The sequence below is a fragment of the Saccoglossus kowalevskii genome, chromosome 3 (assembly GCF_978046115.1).
Source record: "Saccoglossus kowalevskii chromosome 3, keSacKowa6.1, whole genome shotgun sequence".
NCBI lineage: Eukaryota > Metazoa > Hemichordata > Enteropneusta > Harrimaniidae > Saccoglossus > Saccoglossus kowalevskii.
In genome coordinates, this window is record NC_140643.1 from 7,701,635 (window position 1) to 7,715,437 (window position 13,803).

A 13,803-nucleotide genomic window follows, 5' to 3' on the forward strand; every position below is an offset into this window, starting at 1 on the left:
TGGCAATCTCAACAACAGTTTTTAATGAAATTGAGCTAAACTGGTTATACAGCGATGATTTAACACCCAACTGCTACACTACGATAAACATATTTATAATATAGAACACCCACAGCAACATTGCTGGGGATAGTCAGGAGCGTGAACTTTATGTTCATTTCCATAAACCCAGAATCTAGTATTGGTATCTTTCCATGTGTATGCGACCTCAGATACAGGAACGGCACGCAAACGTTGTCGCTGTCAAGAAAAAAAACCCAGAAATTAGGACCCACTACAATTGAGTCAATGTAACTATAAACACGAGACGAAACATAAAGGTTGATATTTCATGATCTTATTGTGAAATGGACTCTGTCTCACCTGCTGTAACTGTCTCTCCATATTAAATGTTTGATGTTCTGCAACTAATCTCTGAGAATTAGCACTGATTTCCGGCACTGGATATGCTGATATTGGCCATACAAATGGTAATGTCTGTTCAAAGATGGTGGTGCCACTGACACCTCTAATTAGTTCATCGGGCATGTCTGACTTCTCCAATATATAATCACTCAGGTGGTTTACACTGGGGGAAAATGAGAAAATATATTTTAAACCATATATTGTACTGTTACTTGGAACATTATACATCGTGTTCATATGCATTGAGAGTCTGGTATACCTATACTGGTACAATAACTTTGGGTCAACGTGTTAACTCTATACTAAAAATAAAATCCTGGGTTTCCATTCTTTCAAAATTTAAACCCCAATACACTAAAACAGGATAGTCAACTTGACATAACAGTATGTCCAATACAAGTACTTACAATCTGACAGTCAACTTGACATAACAGTATGTCCAATACAAGTTTTTACAATCTAATAGTCAACTTTACATAACAGTATGTCCAATACAAGTACTTACAATCTAATAGTCAACTTGACATAACAGTATGTCCAATACAAGTACTTACCTCTGACAGTCAACTTGACATAACAGTATGTTCAATACAAGTACTTACAATCTGACAGTCAACTTTACATAACAGTATGTCTAATACAAGTACTTACAATCTAATAGTCAACTTGACATAACAGTATGTTCAATACAAGTACTTACAATCTGACAGCCAACTTTACATAACAGTATGTCCAATACAAGTTTTTACAATCTAATAGTCAACTTTACATAACAGTATGTCCAATACAAGTACTTACAATCTAATAGTCAACTTGACATAACAGTATGTCCAATACAAGTACTTACCTCTGACAGTCAACTTGACATAACAGTATGTTCAATACAAGTACTTACAATCTGACAGTCAACTTTACATAACAGTATGTCTAATACAAGTACTTACAATCTAATAGTCAACTTTACATAACAGTATGTCCAATACAAGTACTTACAATCTAATAGTCAACTTTACATAACAGTATGTCCAATACAAGTACTTACAATCTAATAGTCAACTTTACATAACAGTATGTCCAATACAAGTACTTACAATCTAATAGTCAACTTTACATAACAGTATGTCCAATACAAGTACTTACAATCTGACAGTCAACTTTACATAACAGTATGTCCAATACAAGTACTTACAATCTGACAGTCAACTTTACATAACAGTATGTCCAATACAAGTACTTAAATCTAATAGTCAACTTTACATAACAGTATGTCCAATACAAGTACTTACAATCTGACAGTCAACTTTACATAACAGTATGTCCAATACAAGTACTTAAATCTAATAGTCAACTTTACATAACATTATGTCCAATACAAGTACTTACAATCTAATAGTCAACTTTACATAACAGTATGTCCAATCCAAGTACTTACAATCTAATAGTCAACTTTACATAACAGTATGTCCAATCCAAGTACTTACAATCTGACAGTCAACTTTACACAACAGTATGTCCAATACAAGTACTTACAATCTGACAGTCAACTTGACATAACAGTATGTACAATACAAGTACTTACAATCTGACAGTCAACTTTACATAACAGTATGTCCAATACAAGTACTTACAATCTGACAGTCAATTTGACATAACAGTATGTACAATACAAGTACTTACAATCTGACACTCAACTTGACATAACAGTATGCACAATACAAGTACTTAAATCTAATAGTGAACTTGACATAACAATATGTACAATACAAGTACTTAAATCTGACACAACTTGACATAACAGTATGTACAATACAAGTACTTACAATCTGACAGTCAACTTGACGTAATGTTTCAGCATACGGTATCCTTTGCAGGAAGCACACGTGATCCGACCATCACCTCCACATGTGTAACATCTGCAAATATATTTTTGTACTGTTATCGAAGATAATATATAGAATTCTTGAATGATTGTTATTGTTACCATTGTTAAGTAAAACTGTATTTGCTCTTTGGGCCAATGGCTCTTTGCTTTGCAATAAATAAATAAACAACAACAACAAAAATATGGAATTCAGAGCTGAACTGTGTGTGTTTTTTAAATTGTCTGTGTTAACTATCATCTCCTGCTGAATCCAAACCAATCTGAATGTGAACATCATCTCGTGGCTGTTACGAAGATCACAATATGTACAGTAACGATATTTTGAAGGGGGCGTCATAGTATTTTCTAATCACATGATTTATCTGATTGGGAATGAAATTGAACACACATTGCGTGCTTTCGTGCATGGATGTAGTAAACCATTTATTATTGATACCAGCTTTTCTTATCATTAACCATGAACCTTTTCGCAAATTCACTAGACTTGAAACTGTGGTAGACGTTAATTGAACACAAGCTTTGAATATTTAATATTTCATGATTGGTAATTACCTTCGTCGTCCAGACCCATGGCATGTATGACACGTATGTCTGTGTCTATGGCCATTTGCATCGGTACTCCATGTGTGACCTCTGGCATGACATGACCCGCATCGTACACGACCACGCCCATGGCATCGATAGCAACGGTTAAAGCCTCGCCCACCACAGTTATGACAACTCTGATAAATAACAACAATGTTAAAGTTAAATCAGTTTTGAGTTTTACGAATTAATGTCTATCAATCAATTGATTGATCAATATTTAGACATTTACACTGAAACGTCAATATTTAAACTAAAACTGTCACCAGATTATTGATGATACTGCAGACAAAGGCCATTTGTTTTATACATGTATGTCAATACAAGGTATAATGGACCACTTATAACAATGCATCTATATAGCAACTCATATCGGACTATAAAATTATCTTAAAAATCTTAATAGTTAAAGAGGTACCTTCCAGTTAAGCCTAATCTCATAACAAATTTACTTTCTGGGTTAAAATAACAATGGATAACAAAAGATAGATTAACATTGTAAACAACATAAACAATAGTGTCCCATGATTCTTTGGTGCAATCCATGGGATTGAGCGGTTTCCCTTTAATCATTGTTCTAATACATGTCACGTAATTTTGGTATCAGTATTTGATTCATTGATTCTAAAATCGATATAATCAATAATCCATACTTTGTAAACAAAATCGAATATTCTATAATTATCAATCCAAAGCCTTATTGTCTGGCATATGAGGTGTGTTAATACAAAATATCTTACTGCGACAAAGGCTGTGTGGGGAACTTCCAACTCTTTGATTTCATCTTGGAACAGATTCGTCGGTGTACACATGATGTTCCATACAGGTGGCGCCATTCCATTCATTGGTCCATCTATAAGTTCGTATCCCATGTAAGGTAAGAAATCGCGACTGGTTGCACGGCTTTCCGAGAATGTTTCAAGTTGATACTGAAAATAATTATAACAATTTTGTTTTACACACGTACAGTAGTGTGGTAGTAAATCCCTTCGGGGTACCTAAATATGGTAGGGGTGTCACCGAGTGCCACAAGTATTTCGACATCCCTACCCCTCTCCAGACAGCCAAAATACGAAAAAGTATACCATTTCTCTGACAATGATTCTTTTCTGACCTGAACGAAGCTGGGTTTTTTTTAGCAATAATTAAATGCTAAATTGTAGATTTCTGCACATATACTTTTGCTCAAAAAGGGAATCCTATCTGGGGCTTTTTAATGGAAGTACCTTTCTCCTCAATTCCACATATTACACCAGTATGTGGGCTGTGCAACGATTCAAGGGTAGACGGGAAAAGCTTACATGTAAGGCACTAGACGGTATTATCGAACCAATGTTCATTTCTTTAGCAGGTTTTGATCCATAGCAACAGTGCTCACTGACAAACTGTATCATGGCTGCACGTGCATCGTCTTCACTAATATTGGAAGCACTGAAATAAATTGTAAATTAGATAAATAGTAAGGTATTTTGTTAACACTGCTTGTAAAAATAAAATAAAGTGAACACTACTATAGCCCCATCAAAAATATGATTGTAACAACACAGATCAATAAAGCAGGAAAAAATATGTGTACGGTTTTAGAGGTGTTTTATCAACAATTGTTTCAGCACATCCCCAATTTGTTCTTTCATTGTTATATTATTGTCTTTAACATGTTTATTAATCTTTGTTTCAGAATTGAAGATATTACCTTACTAAGACTATTAATATACTTACGATGAATATTCCTCTTTTGGTTTCTCTGTTTCTGCTGGAACTGCCAAAGGTGGTGGAGGAACTGCCGAACCTGTATTGAGAAATGAGTGATTTTCAAACATTATTAAAATTTGAATTGGCAATTGTTTATTTGTCATTCTGGTCCCAATAAACTGAACTATAGATGTAATTATCGAATGATAATTACAACATAGACCTTACAGCATAGACCTTAGAAAACAATGTTCTCCAAGGTCTATGATTACAGACTGTTTCGCCTATTTAGGTATGTATGTGACAAGTCACATGTGGATACACAATCTAACCAGACAATGTCGCAATTAGGATATCAGCTCACCATTACAAACTAGATTTTCATGAGATTTGATATGAACTACCGACATTGCTATTTTGTTTTATTGCAATGCTGTTTTTTTCTTTGTTCACAGAAATATCAACCTCTCGATGCTTACCTTCACCAAAACCGACGTTTTCATATCCCTGCACAGGTTGATACCCTGGTGTGTTTTCTACGCTAGTTGGTATAGCAGCTTGAGGGGCTACACTGTTGGGATCGTCCTCTGGATCTGAGTCTGGAGCGTCATCCCATTGATAAGGTTGACCATCCTGTCCAGGCTGCCACTGGTCAGCAGGCTGTCCTGTCGGCTGACCTGTTTGCCGCAAAAAAAAAAAAGAATTTTAGAATACGTTATAATAGTTTGTTCCACAATAACGAGCTTTGTTGCGTTTTCTTTCCACGTCCTAAATCATACATTTTATTCCCACAATAATATATCTCTATAGTTGTTTTTGGTGAAGGGTAGTCAACTATTATATTTGCATTATATTTGCAAGAAGAATAATTTAACAATTGGCGCAGTGTTCGGACAGACTGTCTAGTTTCCATTCTATCAAAGACTGTATGTATTTCCTTAAAATAAGAACGCAGGCACAAATAAGTGTTTCTCCGGTGTAGCAGCGCCGTCATCGGCAAAAGTCATGAAAAGGTATTTAAGAAGTGGCTGATAATCAGCTGATCAATTGGGTCACAATTCTAGTTCTCTGAATTGATTATTGACGTGTTGAGGAATTTTAGTGGCAACGTTTAGGTCAGGACTCCGAAAACTGCGACCGACCCAAAAGCCGACAAAGTGAGCGTGTACTTGTACTTACTTACTTAAGTACTGTTGTACTTTTCGCGAAGGGAACGCCTATTGACATTTCATTCATAAACGTAAAGATGCTATGAATGGGTCTCATGACGTCATCTCAATGTGCTTGTTAATTATAAGACACAACGAACAGCCTGGAGGTTATATCTCAACACATGACGCATACAGTGACGTATACATGTCAGGGCAGCATAATGTTTCTATTCTGCCAAATTGCTTACAAAAAATGAATCGTGTATTGGTTTGCAGTTAACAACGGATCATGGTACTAGTAACACTTGTTTTTAGAATGACAGCCTCCACGCTTTACCTTGACAACCGTGAGACGATTTCTAGGATGCACCTCAATCAGGTTAATCTTCACATACATACGCTGTAATTTTTGTTCATTGTCACTATTTGTGTTATATCCCTCTGGAAATTAAATGAATAAATAAAGAAAGAAATTACCTGGATATGCCATCGTTATAAGAAGAGCGCGGTGGACCTGGCTGATGTCCCGATGTTTCCGTAGCAACGATGCGATTCGTCCAGCTCAGCCGTAAGACTCACAATTGTAAGTGACCTAAAACCGTACGTTACTATAGCAACAGAAACAACAACCTGAATACTAAGTACAATGTCAATCCACAACTGTTAAGCGCGGTCGAACCTTCAGACCATGTTCTCCCGATCGTACCGTTCCACTTTCTCACAGAGCAGTCGAGTACTGACACAGGTTAATACAATGAGGTATCCAGGTAACGACTCATAAACAGTATACACAGCGTAATGCATACACTGCAACACACAAGAAAGGGCACCTGTATATATAGTACAGCGGGTATTAAAAATACTAGGTTAATACGGTTAATCAATTATTGCCAGTTTCGTGGCGCCCTTCGTGGAACGGTTTCATACCAGGGTGAATTGGTGGCGATCGTTTCAATATCTACCTCATACAAATTAAAAAAAACGATTAAAAATATATGCTTCATTATAAAATAAATTTACCCCAGAACATTTACGAGTCAACGTGAATACTACTTTTTTCAGAGAATTATACCAAAACTAGGATTCTAATATAATTGTTTGCAGAACATGTGATTCTTCTAATGAAAGTGTTTCACAGATCGTACTGATTCCACTCAAGCTTGGTGTAATGACAATGTTCGTGTGACACACATAGTTACGTTTCTGTGCTGTATTTTGATTAAATATTATTAAGCCGGGTTACTAAATTAGTCGAGTCTTACCGGACACGGCACTGCACAAACATGTAACACTGAGGCAAACACAAGAATACGAGACTTCACTGTAACTGTAATTGTAATTTAGTGTACTATTATATACTAGTAAATGTCGTAAATGTTCATAGACCAACTTGGTTCATTTACAACGCAGTCTTGTTTTCTGGAAAAAATACCAGACGTACGTACTCAGAATGCAGTCACTGAAGTGGATTCTTTCAGAGATATTATTCTAAAATCGTAGAACCATCTACCGATAATTTGTATCACGAATATAATGCACATATGTGTTCCAGTACTTTGCTGATTGTGGCTACGTCCATTCTCTGATTAATATAACCTTGTGTTTCATATTACGGTGAATATCTGTAACGCACAAATGATTAACTGTTGTTTTATTTTGTCTTGAATGTAATTTATTATTAATGATAATAGTATGCGTATCAAATACACTATTCCATTGTATTCTGTGATATTACATTATACAATACTATATAAAGTATATTACTACTACAAACATGGTTGATGTGAATGTGACTGGTGGCTATGGTGCGGCAATCTGTACGTGTATATTTCATTGACTAGAGGACCCACTACTCTCATGATACGTGGATATGGATAGTTTTCAAGGAGGCACGCATACTTAAATGTTACGAAAATAGTAGCTGACTTCACCTTCTGTAAGGATACCCTCTGGCAGATTCTTATCGCGTCCAATCACGATCCAAGGATGTCATGTAGATTACAGATGACCTTATAACCTTACACAATACTCACTCCCACAAGGTCTCCACCAGTGTGTAAAAACATTTCAAGAAACTAATAACATCATGACAGAGATACTACTTTCTTTCAGTAACCCAACGTTTGCGGCCTACGCTACCTATGGAACCATCTTGTTGGTTAAAATGATATTGTTACTGATAATGACGTCGTATACTCGCATAACTCGCAAGGTAAGTCTAATATAGCACATGTTACTGCCAGTTGACCCATGTTTACAAGCGAACCCTAGATCGTGGACTGAATGGCATGCGATTAAAGCCACACTAGACCAAATAAGTGGTATACATCTACTCAGAATCGACACATTCCATGTTAATTGACAGCGTTTATTGGCACTGTATCGAGATATGTAGCATACTAAGTATGCAAGTACATAACTGTAATGTGAAATTTCACCCAATGTGAAATTTCACCCAATGTTAGAAGCAAGCTATCCCTGTAAGAGGGGCGCCGCTGGATAAGTACCTTGCGTAATTTTTGGTTCTGGCAGTTTTTTAAAACTCAGACTAGTAATACATTATTATTACTGGTATTTATATTCTGAGGTTAAAATAGGCTGTTCAGCTTTCCACACCTTTTAAACAATAGGACCCTATCAGGTGACCATATCAGTTACCACTGAATCGAAATGTACCTGTGGACGTTAAAGCACAGTCCCACAACTGCGGTTAAAGCTATCAAATTTGCTCAATCTTAACTACTTACATACAAAAGGTGGAAATAAATGCTATGTTCACGTTACGGCGCATGCTGAAACTTTTCATGTTTGGAGAGAGATTACAGCTGCAGTTGCGTTCACGTCAGTCGGTACCCACATCGGGACCCACTCGGCTTATGCCGAACTCACGCCCCCATTTGTCATATTAATATTTGACCCAAACATGGAAAACAATACGCATATGATGATAATAATAATTATAACCATTTGCTGTTATGGTATTATTTATGAGTCAATGTGGACATGAACGGCTCTGAGATTCGAAAAACAATTATTTTTTAGCATTGCAGGAGGAAAAAAGCTTGCAGCAGCATAAAAATATGTGTCGCCGACGACGGTTTGCATTCATTTCATTCATGGAAATTAGAAATTAACATTACTAAATCAAATGTCATAATATTCAATAAAGCGGGTAAACGTCTATTAAACGAACTTTAAATTTTATATCAAGAATGAAGAGTTAGAAAAAGTAACTTTTTACACTTATCTTGGGATAAACTTAAATATAATAGGTAGATTAGATAGAGCACAACCAGACATGAAAGTCTAGTGTGGTTCAAATATTAGATGAATTAAAACTTATTATCTGGAAAAACAAAAAGCTAAAACACAGTGAAGCCTTAATAAAAGACGTTTGTGAAAAACTTGAAATACAGTGTCGAAAAAGATGTAAGGAATTTATCATGCACAACAACGACAAAGGCACAAACCATAACAATAAACTGAAAATGTACAGAAAATTAAAAACAGATTTTTCACTAGAAAAATACTTGCAAATAATAAAAAAAAAACTGCTATATCGCTCTAAGTGCCCATCGCTTACATATTGATTCTATTCTATTCTATTCTATTCTATTCTATTCTATTCTATTCTATCCTATCCTATTCTACTACAGCATCCAACCATCCCTCTTCATGTCATTACCAGTATGAATCAGTATATGAATCATCACCAATAGCATGTTTCCAGTTCATGCCGAGCGTTCAGGCAACAAATCTCAACATGTGCTCAGGACATAGATCAAGTTTTTTCTTTTCGCCACGTGCCGACTCAGTCCCGACCGCTCACATACAAGTTTTGACACGTGCCGAGTTGCTCCCGGATTAGCCTAAAACAACCAATACAGGATATGCAGTCACTGCTCTCTTCAGTATATAGAAGACAAAATACACTTTCTTATATGCCCTAAATACAAAAACTTAAATCACAAATGACCAACAAATATGTAATACCGTATATACTTAATGGAAATTACATACTGGTACTAAAAAAATTATAATCACGAGTGTTGGTCAATTCACACATTTCTCCTTCCTTCAAGGAATGAAAACAGCTCTTTTGACTTTTTTTAAAAAAAAATTTTTGTATCATTATTTGTTAAGTGTATTTCATCTTTGTTTCACTGTATTGCTAAGGATGCAATAAAGTTATTATTATTGGACATTTTGAGATGAAGGTCACAATATGAGATTATGTACAATGTGTGTTTCTTATATAAATACAGTAGGGAATATCTGATTAAAATAAGATTCTGGTTGGCTTATTTTTTTTAATTTAATTTTAATATATTTTATTTCTATTACTAGTAGCTTTGTGGTTAGTGGCTTTCACGGTAAGTGGGTTTCGTCCCAGTAACTGGTACTTTCATCCTTATTGAGAATTAAAGTTTTATGTTTCTTTAACAACTGGCACTATTCTGGGAATACCATCCTAGCAGGAGTTCCAAAATAAGACCCATGCTCTGATAATGCCTCTAGTTTCAAAGACCAATAAACATTACCATTATGATCTTATTGGTGTTGCAAAGGATAGTTGAATATTGTTTATTGAAATTAATAATTCCCATAACCATTTTCCAATATAGATAAATTGTAGTATGTAACAAACTGTATAACTCAGTCTCAACAATGAGATAAAGGAATTTATATATTTACATTACTAATGCATTGCAATACAACTAATTCAAATTGAAAGAAATTACAATATAACATATTCTATCAGTAATACTTCTTAAAGGCGTATTCGTAGTCAGTGTTATTTATGAAAATATTTGTTTATAATTTTATAAACTTGCTTGGCAATACCCCCCCCCCCAATTAGATATAATGTGTACATATTTTAATAAATAAAGATATACTAACAAAAATGAAATATTAATTATTTCATATTTTATTATATAACCTGCACAACAGTAATCAATATTTTTCTTTGCTACAATGATGTGTAACTTTATACGGAAATCCTGATAAAGTTCACAACTGGCGTTTTAGCAATATTAGGGATTGTCAACTTCCTGTGAATTTGATTACCTAACGTTTTTAGGTTCATGTGCTGCAAGTTACAGAGCACATACCTAAGCAGCCGTCCCCCAGAAAATAATTAAGCCAAGGCAATTTCGATGTCAAAATCGCGAAACTCTCCCCTTTTACGCAAACTGGGAAGTTCGAATTACCAAGCGAAGTACAAGATGACGAAGATGAAATATCCAAGAACCAACACATACCAAAACTTGTATCTCAAAAGTGAATACTGGGGTAGTAATGGTGTATTTTAAGTCTAACCGAACCAGAAGTGGGAATTTGTTAGTACTCTAAATATCCAAACATATTTTTCAGTATAAGGTAGTAATTAATTTTAATATTTGTTTTTACAATTAATTTGCTGCACCTTGAGGCTTTCACAAACAAAACAATTTTTGCGGCAAAATAATTGTAACGTCAAAAAATAATTAAAATAAATAATTATTATTATTATTATTTTACATCTGACCGGACTCCACACAAGGAAGTTCGCTGATTCTGTTCTAAACATTTAGGATTTCAGCATTCCCATGGTGTATCCTTAAAAAGGAAAAGATGTATAATAATAAGGTTATTACGAGGATACATCAAAGTGTGCACTCAGATAGTACACCACACATCAACCCTTGTAGTCAAGCTATACTGAGCAAAGGTCACAGCATAGTATGTATGTTCACAATATAACTACCAGGAAAAGATCACCATTGTCTTTCAAACTTTGCACATATGTTCCTTTTGTGATCCCATTACTTACATTAAAAATTGAAACAGGGAGGTACACCAAACCAAAATAGGAAAAAGAATCTGCGAACTGTGTTCAAATAACAAAGTAGAAGATGAGTACCATTTCATGATTGAATGCCCCTTTTACGAAAAATCAAGGAAAGCACTACTTGAAGAGACTACTAAGCACATTATAAACTTTACGAATATGAGTGACTACAACAAATTTTTAAAATTAATGGGTGATACAAACCTGAATGTACAAATACCAGTTGCCCAATTTATCAAAAATAACACGAACCTTAGACAGCAACATCTTCTGGCAAATTAACATACTTTTTTCCCCCATTTCCATTGATTTAATGTTTATTGCTTCTTTTTTTTTATCATTATTTCATCTATTTTTTTTTTTCAATATTATTACCAACATATATCCAATAATTTGTTGATTTTTTTTTTTTTTTAAAAACCATTGTGCTTTAGACAGTAATTTGTATGTTTTATATACGTGTTTTAGCAGTTAGTGTAACCATTTTAATTCCTTCTGAGGAATTTTAAGTGTTTAAATAAACCTACATTGTGAAGTCAAAGGTCAAGGTAACAGGCAATTTAGTGCAAGTTGGCATCACTGTCTAGTTGCATGTGCACTGTAAACCACATATATGACATTATATATGTCTGTTGCCAATTTATATTTATTTTTTGTTAATTCTAGGTTTACTCCAACGAGGAGGATGTTTTGACTTTTGCTGGCAAAATTGACATAAAGAAAGCACTTGCAAAGAATAATTCAATTGAACGAATTAAAAGGTATAAAGTTATATATGTATGTAGGGAAATAAACCAGAATCAGTATTATATCTTACAATAAGTTGAATAATCAGGAAATCCAACATTTGCCATGAATGTGATACTTCACAAGCCAAAGAACAATAGGAATCAATTGTAAGTGGATAAGACAAGTTCTCTCAATATTTTTTTACCTTATAAAAAAATGAGGTGATTAATAGTGTTTTCCCTCATCTGCAATGAGAGGAAAGTCAATAGTATGTTTTCATTAGTTCTCATTGCCATTATTGTATTATTATATTGTCAGTGATATGACCCTGGGTAAAGTAGTCAAATGTATGTTCAGATGCAGTACCTATTGATGTGTTATTGACACACCTTGTTTTACATCACACACCAATACAATTTTATTCCATTTCAGGTGCTATCAGAATGATTTGGAGAACATCATCCCATTCCTGATACTGTCCTGTTTCTATATCTTGTTGCAGCCATCACATGCCACTGCACTGATGTTATTCCGTGTGTTCACCGCAGCACGTGTGCTTCATACTATTACGTACCTTCTCTCATTGCAGCCATATCGTGCCCTCTGCTGGGGTGTCAATCTCTCAATCAATCTCTATCTATCAGTCAAAATTCTTCAACAAGGAGTGTTTTAATACTCACCAGGAGCAAGCAGATGTATCCAGTATTAACTTTTTCATAGCAATTAACTCTTGAATTAATAATTAGGTAATAGCAATGTAGCAATAATTAACAATACACAATTGCCAGCACAGAGTAATGTTTCCTTGGTTCACTGAGCTGTGTCAACTGCAAGGTACTTTGTTTTAGTTTTAATTTCATTGACACTTGAAGGTGCATCTCAGGATGAAAAAGAGTTAATAAAATGTTAAAATCAAAACAAGTTTGTTTTTTTTCATGTTATTATTGCGTGAACAAAATCTAGCTGTAATTGTGAATACATACTGAGTATACAAAAGAGTGGTGATTTCATGATATTTTGGAAATTGGTTATCTGGAGATAAGATGAAGTGACAGTTCCCTAAAAAATTACTAGAGATAAAATTTATAAAATTGCCATGGCAACATAGGTAATACCAGAGAATACCAAGGTATCCGTCTATGATGCTTCTGTGAAGACCTACTTTATATTCATGTAAATCAACAATGATCCTAGAGAAGATTGTTATATTTATTTAGGGTTTACTGGACTCTATAAACAAGAATTGCTGACGACATATATTATTAAGTCCCTGACATGTTCCGGTACCCAGCATCTCATTCGGCATTTTTCAGATGAATCATGCTTCTTCAGCTTCTCATTGATTTTCCTTTTAAGACCAATCAAAAGTTCTCAGCCTATAAAAACAGTGTGGTTACAATGTATGTAATTTATATTGGAAACAGAATAACCATACTATCTATATACCATTGAAATTAATAAAATTATAAATTATTATGCTAATTATGGAAATAATATGAACAGATTTTAACCCAAAACTAATCAGG

General features: G+C 34.5%; 2 protein-coding genes across 2 annotated transcripts; one reads left to right on the top strand and one right to left on the bottom strand.

Annotated features, from left to right (window-relative positions):
• Positions 1–6,421, bottom strand: LOC144359400 (protein SSUH2 homolog). The gene is made up of 9 exons (XM_085496712.1): positions 6,193–6,421; positions 5,044–5,241; positions 4,592–4,661; positions 4,174–4,303; positions 3,613–3,801; positions 2,840–3,009; positions 2,226–2,318; positions 364–568; positions 1–240 (listed from the first exon to the last, which is right to left on the bottom strand). Exons 1-9 carry the CDS (start codon positions 6,203–6,205, stop codon positions 94–96), a joined length of 1,215 nt encoding a protein of 404 aa, XP_085352838.1. The 5' UTR covers positions 6,206–6,421; the 3' UTR covers positions 1–93.
• A 1,326-nt stretch (positions 6,422–7,747) lies between these two features.
• On the top strand, positions 7,748–13,198 carry LOC100366676 (microsomal glutathione S-transferase 1-like). Its single transcript, XM_002738601.3, has 3 exons — positions 7,748–7,927; positions 12,215–12,309; positions 12,710–13,198. The coding sequence occupies exons 1-3, from the start codon at positions 7,802–7,804 to the stop codon at positions 12,948–12,950; spliced, it is 462 nt and encodes a 153-aa protein (XP_002738647.1). The 5' UTR covers positions 7,748–7,801; the 3' UTR covers positions 12,951–13,198.
• The last annotated feature ends 605 nt before the right edge of the window (positions 13,199–13,803 follow it).